The 14,269-nt window shown below is 45.3% G+C and overlaps 1 protein-coding gene across 2 annotated transcripts in view; it reads right to left on the bottom strand.

The window, feature by feature from the left end:
* The window catches only part of NF1 (neurofibromin 1), a 290,705-nt gene that overhangs the window by 199,045 nt on the left and 77,391 nt on the right, over positions 1 to 14,269 (bottom strand). For both annotated transcript variants that reach the window (XM_055001104.1, XM_055001103.1), the window contains exons 21-28: positions 13,824 to 14,264; positions 10,934 to 11,073; positions 10,148 to 10,270; positions 9,135 to 9,218; positions 5,271 to 5,387; positions 4,660 to 4,841; positions 4,354 to 4,565; positions 442 to 603 (exon numbers count right to left, since the gene is read on the bottom strand). In XM_055001104.1, coding sequence (XP_054857079.1) covers positions 442 to 603; positions 4,354 to 4,565; positions 4,660 to 4,841; positions 5,271 to 5,387; positions 9,135 to 9,218; positions 10,148 to 10,270; positions 10,934 to 11,073; positions 13,824 to 14,264 — 1,461 coding nt within the window. The remainder of the gene's footprint in view (positions 1 to 441; positions 604 to 4,353; positions 4,566 to 4,659; positions 4,842 to 5,270; positions 5,388 to 9,134; positions 9,219 to 10,147; positions 10,271 to 10,933; positions 11,074 to 13,823; positions 14,265 to 14,269) is intronic.

Here is a 14,269-nt window from a genome sequence, read left to right on the forward strand (position 1 = left end):
CGAGCCCATTTAGACAACCACTAACTTCTTTTGAAGTTGAGCAGATTTATACTATATGGGGGTAACACACAGCTGCTGCCAAAAATGGTAGCCCCATGCTGAGCTTTCTCCTTCAACCTTCTACAATGTATAGCAAAATTTACCCACTTTCCCAACATCATCATGTTACGTATTTCCGTGCTCATGCTCCACATCTCTGGCTGACACAGGAAGGACAAGAAAACTTAAAACATGAATAGGCTATGAAGGCTCAGAGCAATTCATCCTACATATTATGCAGGGGACAAATTCTACACAGATATGCCATTTTTGGAAGGAGCCTGTTTAATTTTGTCTTCCTTTTAATATCAAAAATCTTTTAAGTTAATCTGTTTTTTGTTTAGTATTCTGCTCTGTTTCTCTCTATACTCTCAATAAAATCTTTTTGAAGATCAAACATACCTTAAAACAGAAAGTCATTATTTTGCTAGCCAAACTGTTTCCTCTGAAGAGAGTCTGCATTGAGTCTGCCAATTCCACTTCTTTAGAGAACATGTTCCAAAGCAGCTGGTAGAGTAAATGTCGGGAATCAAAGAGGGTAACAAGGACGCGAGCCAGTTCATCCTGGTTTGTTTAAAAAAAAAAGGGGGGGGGGCATTAAATCTGTATAGGAACATGACAATCCAAAACAAAATGGTAATGAGGGGGGGAAATGCCAATTCTATCACAACCAAACCCCTAGAGACATATAAGAAACACTTACTAGGAGCCACAAAAACTCGCCTTCCCTTGAAACCCAGAATCTAAGAGTATTAGTACAAATTATATGTAGTTTCATCATTATTCTCCCCCAGGATTTTTGTTTTTAACAAAAAGGATGCTACCATGAATGGTCCCTGCTTATAGGTGAACAGAGGGTATTCTTGTATATGAGCTTACTCTGCCCATCTGCTCCAACACCAGAGCTTGGAGTTCAAATTACTGGGCTGAACAATATCTTTCATCCATTACATCATCCTAAAACAATACAAGATGCAATTTGGTCCAACCAGAAATACCGACCAGTAACAATTAAACACAATAGCTTTCTTGTTGAAATACTCAAAACTTGGGATAAATATAAAATTAAATTAATCACAAAGATTTCCCGTTATTCTACTATAGCATCAAATGAAGGTTTGCCTACCAAATATACTCAGCCTTTCTTAGGGAATAGGGAACAACATAAAAACTTGCACTTAATAGATATTGCATCAAAAGATGAGTTACTTGAAAAGTTCAATTTAGAAACTATGCCAAAATATTCCACAGTTTCTCTACTTCCAACTCATCTATTTCTCAAATGACTTAAAATTAAAGGAAATAATGAAGAAACCGAAAACAGAATTAAAACAGCTTTTAGACAATCCTGAATTTGTTCATAAAAGTTTAGTCTCTAAAATTTATAATATCCCTATACAGAGTAAAGAACCTCAGATCACAGCAACACAGTTAAAATGGCAGCAAGACTGTGAAATAAATATATCAAACAAAGATTGAGAACAAATTTGGTCATCGAAACTAAACTCTCCTGTTATCAATACAAGACTTCAGACTTACAAAACTGTTTACCATTGATATCTTACACCACAAAAATTAGCCAAAATCTATTCCAACAGCTCGCCCCTATGTTGGAAGAAATGCGGAGAACTTGACACGTTTGCACATTACTGGTGGAAGTGCAAGTATATAGCAGAATCCTGGGGAGAAATCTTACATCAAATTACCCTTATCACGTCTATACCCCTAAAGCCAGAATTAATTTTTCTAGACTTTTGGAAAGAGCAAACGTTACCATGAATCAGACAAGACTTGCTTTGTTAGTCACAGCTAAAACCGCTGTAGCTTCAAGATGGAAATTACACTTACCATCAGATCTAAATACCTGGTTCACAAAAATCTGGGAACAACTAAAAATGGAAAAAATTACTGACAAAATACACCTACCGGCAAACCCCTCAGGAACAACAGATTTCTATGCGAAATGGCAACCCTTCCTAGATTTTCTAAGAATGATTTACTGTTAACAAAACTCCCTTACCAAGCAATTATCAATCTGGAAATTTAGGATTTACAGTAACTTTTTTGGGAACTTAACTATGAAAGTTTATTATCATAGGTATATCTTATTGTTTTAAACTTTTATGTACAAAGGTTCTTAACTGTAGTATGGATGTGACTGTTGTATGTTTAACTGTTTTGAAGACATAATAAAAATATTATTTAAAAAAATTACTGGGCTGAATGGCCCTCACAAGAGCTGACATGACATTGTACAGCAGAAAAGGGAAAGAAAGGAGGAGAATGTAGTATGCAGTCCAGCATAGAAATGAATGGAATTTTGTTCCCAGGTCATATGTAATGGGAGAGGAAGAACTGACAGTATTCAGGACCACAGACCTGCCCCATGGGACACTCAGGATGGGCCAGGACACTCTCCCCCCATTGCTGAGGGGGACCATTTACAATTAGTCTAATGATCCTAATGGTGGAGGAGGATGCCCTGAATGTGGGATAGGAGCCCTGCGGGGAACATCACACTCTGCTCCGACTGATGTGGAAGGACCTACTGTCTTCACGAGGCGGCACCTGAAGACACGCATGCACCTAAGCGTAGCGTCTTATGAAGCTGCTCTGCAGTTCCCACCTCCCTTCTGAGCCGAGTGTGGTAGGGTGCAATGAGATGATCACCCGAAAATCTGAATTTTCTGAATCCACAGGCATATTTTTCTGGTGTTCCTTTTAAAGAGGGAGCTGGGATCTGGTCTAAACGGTAGAAGGCTGGGTCAGTCTGAAATACTGATCCGCTTTGTTATAAACAACAACAACATTCAATTTACATACTGCCCTTCAGGAGAACTTAACACCCACTCAGAGTGTTTTTCTTATTATTATCCCCACAACAACCACCCTGTAAGGTGGGTGGGGCTGAGAGAGTTCTGAGAGAGCTGTGACTGGCCCAAGGTCACCCAGCTGGCTTCAAGCGGAGGAGTGGGGAATCCAACCTGGCTCTCCAGATTAGAGTCCTGTCTCTCTTAACCACAATTGTTACAATTTTAACTATTTTAACGTCAATGTTTTAAATATTAGAAATCCTGCGGTTCCCAGAAAACTATATACATTTTAAGATAAGATTTTAAATGCTAAATGTATTTTTCTATGTCCTTTACATTTTTACGCTGGATTTAACTATTCTATTGATTGATAAGGATGTATTGTCATTGTTATGGTCTCTGACTGCAAATAAATTCATTCATTCATTCATTCATTCAACTACAGTTGGTTAAGAGCAGCAGGGCTCTACGACACAACTATTGCAAGGTACATAAACGCATGCTGAGCTGAAGAGCTCTGAGACTCCCCTTGAGGAGTTAATTGCCTAAAGAAGGTGGCCTTTAGGGTCTGAGTTTATAGTAGGCCTGTTCGGAGTGTCTCCAATGGGTATGTGCCCTCAACACCTACACGGGTCCCCAAAAGGGAAAAAGTGGGCCCTTGGGAGTGGGTGTCAGTGGTAGCGCCCCCTCCAATGAAGCTTTAAAAGGAATTAAATCTCTTTTCTCTCTAGGACGATTGACAATACAGCTATTCATCTTTGAAAGGTCCCAGGGCACAGGCCCCAATTCATGTCTGCCAGGAGAACATCCAGTACATTGCTCCGTCTTGCCATGGTGAAGGGTTGTTCCGCAGGCTCACTTACAGGCGGTAAAGATCGGCTCCACTTTGGGCTTCTGAAATTCTGCACCTGAGGGAGTCGAATTGAAGCAGTGTCCAGTTTTTATTTCTGCACTTAGAAAAATGCCTCGTTTTCGCTGCGGGCTTTCTGGGAAAGACAACCTCAATGTTTTCAGTGGGTCTGCATGTGTGTGTGTGTGTGTGCACATGGTGCTAAAATGCTGTAAACTTAGGACATTAGGAGGGGTTATGGTTAACCCTTATCTTGCCCTGTACTTGTCTATCAGTGACTGGATGGAGTTATTTGAGCTCCAAATGTAATAAAATTTCTGTGTGTTGATTGGCTGAGGCATTCTGAAGGGAAACTAAAATATTAAGTGGGATTTTTCAAAAAAAATTAATATAACAACATTGCAACACTATTGTTTACATTTTTTAAAAAACACTGGGAAAAAACTGGAGTATAAAATACAGGAAAACAGAGACTTCTGCACAGGCCTCCTGGGAACATGTACGCAAAGAGGACAACTTAGGTGAGTATCACCATCAGCACCCCTCGCCACCAGGAGGGTAAGGATACCTGGCTCACACATGACCCACCACGCTCACGCCATGTACACATGCTAAGTAAACAAAAGCAACCAACAACATGATCTCTCTCACCCACTGTGAACAAGGCACCACATTTGCCAAAGCCATAGCAATGGGTAGTTCTCCTTGGTCACCCATCATGGTGACCAGTTCCACCAATCTCTCAAACCGATCCGCCAGAACCGTTTCCGCCAGAGTGTCAAACTCTGTGCCTTGCTGTAGAATTTTGGTGAGAACCTCCATGAACGTAGCTCTCGTCTGGAGATCTTTGTGATAGCCTAACCCTGAAAACAACAACGAGAGATTTAGCTGTGGTGACCACGCAAGGCTCTGCAATGCCAAATCTTCATGCAGGTCAAGTGAAGGTGACTGTTGTACCTATTGAGTGCATAAGGCCACTATCCACGTTCGCATTGAGCAAGTTGGACATGGCAAGAACAGTGCAGTGCCGCAATGACGCCAGCCTTCGGGACATCCCACGCTTTCTGCCTCCCGTTTGTGCATTTTCATCTTCAACTTCGCTGCAGTCATTGAGGAGGTTCATAAATAAGGTAAAATACCTACGTGCAAAAACATTTTCATACTTAAGTGAAAAAGTTTAGAGCCTCTTGAACACAAACACAAATCAACACAGATGCACAAACTCCAAGAGACTGGGTCTATAACGTTTTATGTTTGTAGAGGTTGCTAGCCCCTAAGCTAGCAGCATGAACTGGGCTTTCCTACTGAATCATGAAATCTTAGGAGAAGAGTTTGAGTCAGAAAACACACACAAACCAGGATTTGTTCGGATGTCATTCCCCTTCCCCACAAGAGTTCAGGATTTGGGCCTGCATGCTTTTCCCCGCTTCCCTCAGTGAGACAGGAACAGCTGGGCAGATCCTGTGCTGTGACTTGAGGGCACTCTCTACTGCCACCATTAGCCAGGCACAATACAATTCTGACTATTTTAATTGATAGGACACTGGGAAAGCAATAAAGGCATTTACTTAAGGAACAACTGAGATTTGGCTTCCATCAGTTCAACTCCATCTCCTTCTTCAGGCTGCAGGGGAAGCCCTGCAAGGAGAGAGACCACTGCTTCCATGCTTGCCTGGTCCAAATCTCTGAAAATCAAAAACGAATCAGAGCAGAATTACATGAACATTTAATTTACAAATTTTATATCCCACCTTTCCGTCCAATCAGGATCGTTTAGGAGGCTAATAATTAACAACAGAGCATTGTAAAAATAAGTCATAAAACCAAAACTAAAATACTTATGTAAAAACACAGAAACAGCCAATTAAAACTTAGGGCAGGAAGAAAGGGGTCACTGAGAGAATGCAAGATGAAGCAAACAGTTGCAATGGCTGAAAGAAGACAGTAACAGACGGGGCAGACGAATACGCCTGGGTAGGAAGCTCCACAATTTCGGCACCATGACTAGGAGAGCCCTCTCTTGGGCTGCCACTCCACAACCCTCAGAAGGCAGGGGGATGCAAAAACAGAGCAACAGAGGATGGCCGTGGCAGTCAGGTGGGTCCATATGGGCACAGGTGGTCTTCCCCCACTGCCATCCGAGCACCCGCAGGGTCCAGGTGGCCTTCACCGGGCTTGGCTTTGCCACACACACCCCTCACGCTGCCTCCCTGCCACCTGCCATTCCTGCACACGGCTTCTGTGTGCAAAACCTGTGGATTACTTGTGAAGTCCAAACCATGACACTGTTTCCTGCCTTCTCTGGCCTCAGGCTGGCTGCTCTATGAGGTACACCAAGACCAATTCTACTCTTGCTGGGTGCAAGAAATAGACAAGAAACTATCTAGTCCTGGCCTACCAAGGGATGATATACTGAGACCTGGAAAAAGTGAATCTTTACTATCAAGAAATGCATAAAAGATCTAGATTACTCTAGCTCAGTTATACAAGCTCAGAGATTATGCTCCACCCAGTTCTTCGGCATCCTTCCACCTCCAGCCATTCCAACCTACACTAAATGCCAAAACATTTTCTCATTACTATGAGCATTTATGCTTGCACACCTGAACACTGCCCCCTCAGCAGTTCTATATGGGAGATATTGTAATTTGCCTTACTCAGACAGACTCTCAATGCATTTTGAAAAAGGTTGACTCCCTATCTTACATGATATTGGAATGCCCCCCATTATATTTTTTTTTGCGAATTATGGATTGCCTCTATTTTAACTAAATTATCTTCCATCGTATCAAAAGATAATATAGTCCCCTATCTGTAAATGGATAAAAACTAGAGATGAGCACGAACCAAAGTTTGTCACAAACCGGACCAGTTATGGTTTGTGAACCAGTGGTTTGTCAGTGCGCATTTCTGACAAACTGCTCTGATTTTTAGGGTGGTTCGTTTTTAGTTCTTCACTGCAGACAGCCTGGAGCCAATCAATCTATTCCCTAGGCAATGGGGGGGATGGACTTCTGCAGACCTTCTGCAGCCCTGACACCACCAGTGTCAGCCCTCCAATGCTTGATACGCAGCTCTGGCTGCCAACCAGAGAGCTCCCATTCCGCTCTATGAGAGCAGAAGGAGTATAACCCCCAGCTCTCAGGTGAGTAGTTTCAGTTTCCAGCAGACAGACAGGGAGGAACTGCTGTTAGATTTTCAATCACAGAGGGAGCTATTTAAAGCCTGTGCTTGACATTCCGGTGCTTTAGGGCTCTGAAGAACCTGCTTCTGTTCTACAGTCAGGCTCAGGGGCTAAGCCTAGTGTGTTACTTATCTGAGAAGTCTTTTATTATTATTTTGAGCACCTCTCCCATAGGGTTACCAGCTCCAGGTTGGGAAGTTCCTGGAGATCTGGGGGAGGGGAAGCCTGGAGAGGGTGGGTTTTGGAGTGGAGAGGGACTTCAGCTACGTACAATGCCGTAAAGTTAAGACTGCCAGCTCCAGGTTGGGAAGTTCCTGGAGATGTGGGGAGGGGGGAGCCTGGAGAGGACAGGATTTGGGGAAGGGAGGGGCCTCAGCAGGGTATAATCCCATGGAGTCCACCCTCCAAAGCAGCCATTTTCTCCAGGGGAACTGATCTCTGTCACCTGGAGATCAGTTGTAATTCCGGGGGATATCTAGCCACCACCTGGAGGCTGGCAACCCTACTCTCCTGGTGTCAGCCTCAGGGGCCAAGCCTAGTGGGTTCATGTGAGGACTCACAGAATACTTTTATATATCATACTTATTAACAGTATCATTATTATTTAGAGCGCCTGTCCCAGATGGGAAGGTGTCTGGGTGGGTCAGGGTTCAGGGTCCCTGCCAAGTGCCTCCCCCTCACAAGGGGGATTTTAACTTCCTCCCCCACGGGTCCTCCTGTCCCCTAGTCCACCAGTGCCTGCATCCCAGCAGAGAGACTCAGTTGTTGGTTTGTTCCAGGAGGATCTGAAGCTCCCCACCCCCCTTTTGGGAATTCCTTGCCACTAGACCGTCCAGGGCCTCGACATCCCAACCACTTGCTGATGCAGCCGCTCACATTCCCCACACACCCCATCCCCTACTTAACCCCCTTCCTCATGAGTCCCCTCAAGAATCGGCCACCCTGTTGCAGAGATGGATTCAGCTGGAGGAAGGCTTCCCTCTCAGCTACACCGTTGAGGAGATGGACTCTGGTCGCCACAACTCTCACCCAGGACTCTCTTTCCGTCTCCCTCACAAACTTTCTTTCCTCTCAAAAGAAGACTTTTGTCTTTTCTTTCCATCCTTTCAAAGAACATTTCTCCTCAAAGACTACGTCTTTTCCTCCAGTTAGATTTCTGTTCCCCCAAGGTCTCCTGGCTTCCTCACAGAATTGACCTTCCCTCGTGGATCGCCTCAGACCTTTCCTGTACAAGAATATTCCTGTCTCCCCAAAGGACATTTACTTCTTCCCCCCAAGATTAACCTCGTCTCATAGATTGCCTCTGTCCTCCTGTCCTTTAAAAGAATATTCCTGTCTCCCCAAGAACATCTCCTTGACTGTCCCCTCAAAGAGTACTTCTGTCCCCATTCCAGCCCCAGAGAAGTTTTTCTGCTCCCAGGAACCATCATTCCAGAGGAACATTCTCTAACTCCATCCCATGTTTTCATTGCACCTTTTTGGTGCTGCAATGTATTTCAATGGAGCCAATGCAAGTTAAGTGGCATTCGTGGCTCCCATTACATCTAATGGAATTTTCCTCGGGCACCCACTTTGGAGGGCTATAACTCGGACTTCCAAAATCCAATCTTCGCCAAACTTGGAGGGTGGCTGGAGGAGAGCCTGCTGAAGACTCCCTGTGAGTTTGGCATCTCTGACTGTCAAGGGGGCCGTTCTACAGCCTCTGGAAGTGACGCGATAAACCAAACGAACTGGTTCACAAACCAGGCAAGTTAGTGTAGGGTTTGCAGTTCATGAAACCGGATGAACCATGAACCGCCATGTTCCTGGTTCGTACCCATTTCTAATAAAGACCAAAGGACTATGTTGGCTATGGCCAAGTATCTCTCCACCATATTTTCCTTAAAGAAATAAAGACTCAAGATCATTGGATCAAAGGAGCTTGAAAGGAAAGGAATACAGGCCTCTCACTGGAAATAGGCAATGGGAAGTTGCAAGGGAGGACCGCTTACATAACTCAGGCACATCCTTTGCAATACATACCATTAAGAAACTCTGAATACTAGGCAATAAACTGAATCTCTCCACAGATTTCATTGCTGCTGTTGTTCAGGGGAGGAGGAGAGAAGCTGGTTCACTCATATGGGTAACAGTTCTCATTCCTTACTCACAAAGGCACTTTAAAAATCCTTCAGCTATACTTGATGCTAAGTTACTGCACAAGACTTGTACCATTTGATCTGAAAACGGCATCTTAAATTGTACTTACCTAGTTAGACATTTTACATCCTCATCCGTTGCCTGGTTGGATGTTCCCATAACCCAATCTGTCAGATATTCCACCATCTTGTTCCTGCAGTTTGGTATCACAGAACAGAAAATTTGAAAAACAAGTCATGCCAAACTAGATCTGATGTAACCTGTATGAAATACAGAATAAAAGAACAGCTTGGAAATTTTATACGAAGATCTTGCACCAGTGCAGATAGTAACTAAAACCGTGGTGAAGGAAGGACCAAGTTACGATGAAAAGCACTTGTACTGAATGAGGGGATCTTTCCAGGACCTTGTCAAGTCCACAGTCATCTAAGCTACTTTCAACCAGTGGTCCAAAATCTTGCAGAAGTCCTGAGTTGCTGCTGTTGGGAGCTGGAGGAACCATGCATGTGAAACATACTAATAAATTCTCTAGCTGAGTGCATTCATTCCCTGATTTCAAATACTAATTATGGGGAACGCCAGAGGTCAAGACAGACTAAAGGAAGCATTTCTGCACAACAAAAAATTATTTGGCCAAACAAAACTGTTGTGGGAGATAGTTATGATGAGTAATACAAAAGACTTTAAGAAAAGGACTTAGATGCATGGAGGATACTGGCCCCAATGGCCAAAGGTACACCCTCCATGTCAGGAGACAGCATATTCATCTGGCTACCAGGTTCGGTTCGGGGGGGGGGGGAGGATGGTGTTGTTCCAGCACACACTTAACTTGGGGGGAAATCCCAGGTTCATTCCCTTCCCAGTTAAAAGGATTTCAGGGAGCTGAGTTGGGAAAGATACTTGCCAGAAAACCCGGAGACACTGTATGAGGCAACTTTACAAATTCATCAACCGTTACTTCACATTTCTTTGCACTTAACAGCATGCCTAGTTGGGAGGAAACTACCCCCTGTAATCTTATATGCCCCCATCCACCACTTCCCTGCACAGGGAGTCATCCACCAGGAAGACGAGCGTTCTTCACCAAAGCAAGCCCAATGCAGCTACTCAGTTAATCCTCACCGGAACTTCATCTCTTGACAGAAGGAAAGGTCATCCCGCCTCTCCATCATCACTTTCACGAGTTGACAGAGTTTGGTTTTGATCTGAATGGCATGCACCAGGTTCCCAAGGACACGCACGTATCTATGAACAAAAAAGGAGGCACACATCTCAAGGTTAACTAGCTTCGAAGCATCTCAGGGCCCTCTCCTTCAAAGCAATTATCAGTGATCGCGGATACATAGCGTTCTTGCTTAGTAAATTTAACATGTATTGGTAAGCAATTAAAGTTTTAATAAAAACAAACATTAGACAAAGCCCACCCCAGGAAGGAAGCCATAAAATACATCAGACTGGGTGATACTCCCTGACACCAATCACAGCTTCCCAGCCAGGCAGGGCTGCTGATTCCTGTCAACCTCTCGATACCTGGTTTGCTCCCTGGCTTCAGTCTGCTCTTCTCCCAGTCTGATGGCAGCTGGGTCTCACACTAACTTCTTGGACTGAAGCACCAACAGCGATGAAAGAAAACTCTGCGCCTGAAGCTACCTTTGCAAAGTTACTAACCCATCAACATTCTTTATGAATCGACTTGTTTTGCCCCATGGAAGGAAAGTTATTTGCAGCAAGGGGTCAGTTATGCTCGATCTCCATTTACTCAGCCTACTGAGGACACTGAATGGTGGCTTCCTATTTTAAACTATTCTCCTGTAAAACAGCAAGGATCCAGAGCGCAGAAGTCAAGATCTACTGATTTGGTGCGGGTGCACAACACGAGCGGAGGAGGCACGAGAGGCGCCAACTCGCCTGACTAGATTCAGCATCATTGTCTCAATGCTGGCCTGTCCCAGGTGTTCCGAGCTTCCTTCAGTGTGATTGTCAAGCAGATTCTTCATGATAGCAATCGTCTGTTCCACAAACTGGGTATTGGTGTCATTCAACAAGACCTGCAGGGTAGCAAAACATGTTGTAACAGGTATTTTGAATGGTACATTGTACTAACGCTGAAATATCTTATCCAACTGAAGTTGAATTCCTAAATTACCAGTGTAATCCTAAACAGAGTTTACACCATCCCAAGTCCACTAAAGTCAATGGTCTTAGAAAGTGTATAGCGAATCTGTTTAGGATTCACTGTACATTTATTATGTAACTACAGACATTTGCTTAATATCTGAATAATTAATAGCTTGAATATCTTGCACCAGCAGCCACAGAAACCTAAGTTTTCTGCTTCAAAGGACCACTGGCAAGAGGTCCCCAAACAGAAGCCCCTGGCACATTGTACGAAGCACGCCCTAAGAGTCATCCTACTATCCTACCAGGCACAAACCCCCCATCATAGTAAAGGAGTATTTTACTAGGCTAAAATAAAATGGTGTAAAACTGGGATTTCAATGACAACATCACTCAGCTCAGATACCACATCAAACCATGTGTCATGCTAACCACAGTTGATAATCCAAACCACAGTCGTCTTTGGATAAGGGCTCTATTGTGTCTACATTCAGACCACATAAATCAACAAAAAGGGCCACGGTATTCTAAAACTAGTATAAACACAAAGTTGAGTGCTTCCCTTTCCTCACAAGTAATATTATATTTGAATTTACCTTGCTTTGTTCTTTCCAATTCTTTTATGTCTCTAGTAATAATTGGAGATAGTAATAACATGGTAAATATAGGTGTCATGTTAACATACTTGATTGTAACTGACATTCAGTAAAAATGGCAAGGTTCTAAATTATGTGACTAGCACTTTAAACACAACAAGGTCTGTAACATAGATGTTTTCTACTAGGAGAGCTGTACCTTTAAAAATTAGCTAGTGACCATTCAGCCTAAGAAACTTCTGGCCGGTACAGAAGGAAACAGACAGTTACCTTTATTTTTGGAGGAATTATTTATGGAGAACAAATTGCTGTCAGGAAACAGTATTCAAAGGCTTTGGGTAAACTTTAGATTAATAATAACATTTGATTTATATACTGCCTTTCAGGACGACTTAACGCCCATTTAGAGTGGTTTACAAAGTATGTTGTTATTATCCCCACAACAAACACCCTGTGAGGTGGGTGGGGCTGAGAGAGCTCTGAGAGAGCTGTGACTGACCCAAGGGCACCCAGCTGGCTTCAAGTGGAGGAGTGGGGAATCAAACCTGGCTCTCCAGATTAGAGTCCTGCGCTCTTAGCCACTACACCAAACAGGTGGTTATAAGGAACCTTTAAATATGGATTTTGAATATATAGTGTTTTGAATATGTTATGTTAATAATATTAATTGTATTTATAGTTCCATAAGATATTTTCGGAAGCACATGAAAACATGCACATACAAGTGGCCTGTTTGTTGCTGGGGAGCTGGAAGTTCTCATCAAGAATTTGGAAGAAAACTAGACACCAATTAGAAACTCCAACAACCTTTGTGCTTGCCTATGGAAATTTGTATAATTCTGTTGCAAAATTGTGTACTAACGTAATTGTAAACACAATTTTAAGACAGAGATTACTATAAATATTTTGAAATTCAACCTAGCACGGTAATATTTGTGTTTATACTACATTCAGACCATGCCAAAACTCAGTGAAGCTTCCTCATCCGATGCCCGAGTTGAACCACAATCTCAGTACCAGGGCCGGCGCGCCCATGGAGGCCAGGTAGGCGGTGGCCTCGGGTGCGTGGGCGCTGGAGGGGCGCTGGAGGGGGTGTTGGGGGTGGAGGCGCGCGCAGCGAAGCTGGCATGACTGGGCTGCCTGCAGCTACTGCTGCAGCCAGCCAGCCAGCCAGCCCCTTGCTGCCGCCGCCGCCACACACCCCAGCCGGGCACAGCCTCTGTGCGCCGCTCGAGCAGCGGCTCGCGGCTTCTGCGCCCAGCTGGGGCGCGCGGCGGCGGCGGCGGCACGGAGCTGGCTGGATGGCTGCAGCAGCAGCTGTAGCCAGCCCACGCCAGCTCCGCTGCGCGCTCCTCCGCCCCAGCTGGGCGCAGAAACCGCGAGCTGCTGCTGGGGTGGCGCACGGAGCAGCCTCCGCGCGCCGCCCCAGCCCCGGCTCGCAGCTTCTGCGCTCAGCTGGGGCGCGCGGCGGCGGCGGCGGCGGCGGCACGGAGCTGGCTGGATGGCTGCAGCAGCAGCTGTAGCCAGCCCAGGCCAGCTCCGCTGCGCACTCCTCCGCCCCAGCCGAGCGCAGAAGCCATGAGCTGCTGCTGGGGCGGCGCACAGAGCAGCCTGTGCGCGCCGCTCCAGCAGCAGCCCGCAGCTTTTGCGCTCGGCGGTCCGTGCGCCGCCCAGCCCCCCTGCGGCGCGTGATGACGTCTGTGATGACGTCATCACGCCACGCGGAGGCGCAGGCGCACGCCGCCGCAGGCGCTAAAACCTCTGGCGCCGGCCCTGCTCAGTACGCTTCTTGCTGTAGCACCATCCGTACTTCTCTGGAGGCTGATAGCCCGTCTGGGAAGCTCCTGAGGAATCATCCCAGGAAAGCAGTTTCTGCCATTTTAATCCCAAGTGAGTTTAGCTCCACGAGCTGGATTAATCCTGGAACAGCTCCAAGACGCATCCAAGTACTCAGGCATTTATTTTTCAAGAATTACTTTTGTTATATTTAAAAACTTAGGCTGCCTGTTTCAAACATTATCAAAACAAAAGAGGAAACATGGCTCTGGCCTTGTATGCATCAGGCGACACAGTTGATGCTTTACCTGCCCTTGAGAATCAAAGAACTTGCTGATGATGCTCTTCAGCTTGTTGAACAGCATTGGGTAAAGAGCTGGGCTCAGTTCCAGCCCCATGAGATCTTTGATGTTCGTCCGTATCTGCAGGCCCACTTTCTCATGGGTGCAGACCATCAGGGACAGCAAGCGGTCCATGAATTTGCTCACGGGGCTCTCTGTGTTGCCTTCAGTCGACATCATAGATATCATGGAGCCTTTGCGCTCGCTCACGGGACCCATGGGAGGGCTGTAGGTGGCAAACCCTGTACTGCTGCGATGCTGCAAGCACACCCCTCCAAGTGCGCACAGGAAACCCGTCATGTTGATCCATTCCTGCAGGGAGTCAGTGTCCGAGAGGTCTATGGAGCCTCCTCCGCTGACATGGGACATGCGCCTCTTGACGATGGTCTTGTGGAGGCTTTCGGTAACCTGAA

Source organism: Eublepharis macularius, chromosome 17 (genome assembly GCF_028583425.1).
Source record: "Eublepharis macularius isolate TG4126 chromosome 17, MPM_Emac_v1.0, whole genome shotgun sequence".
NCBI lineage: Eukaryota > Metazoa > Chordata > Lepidosauria > Squamata > Eublepharidae > Eublepharis > Eublepharis macularius.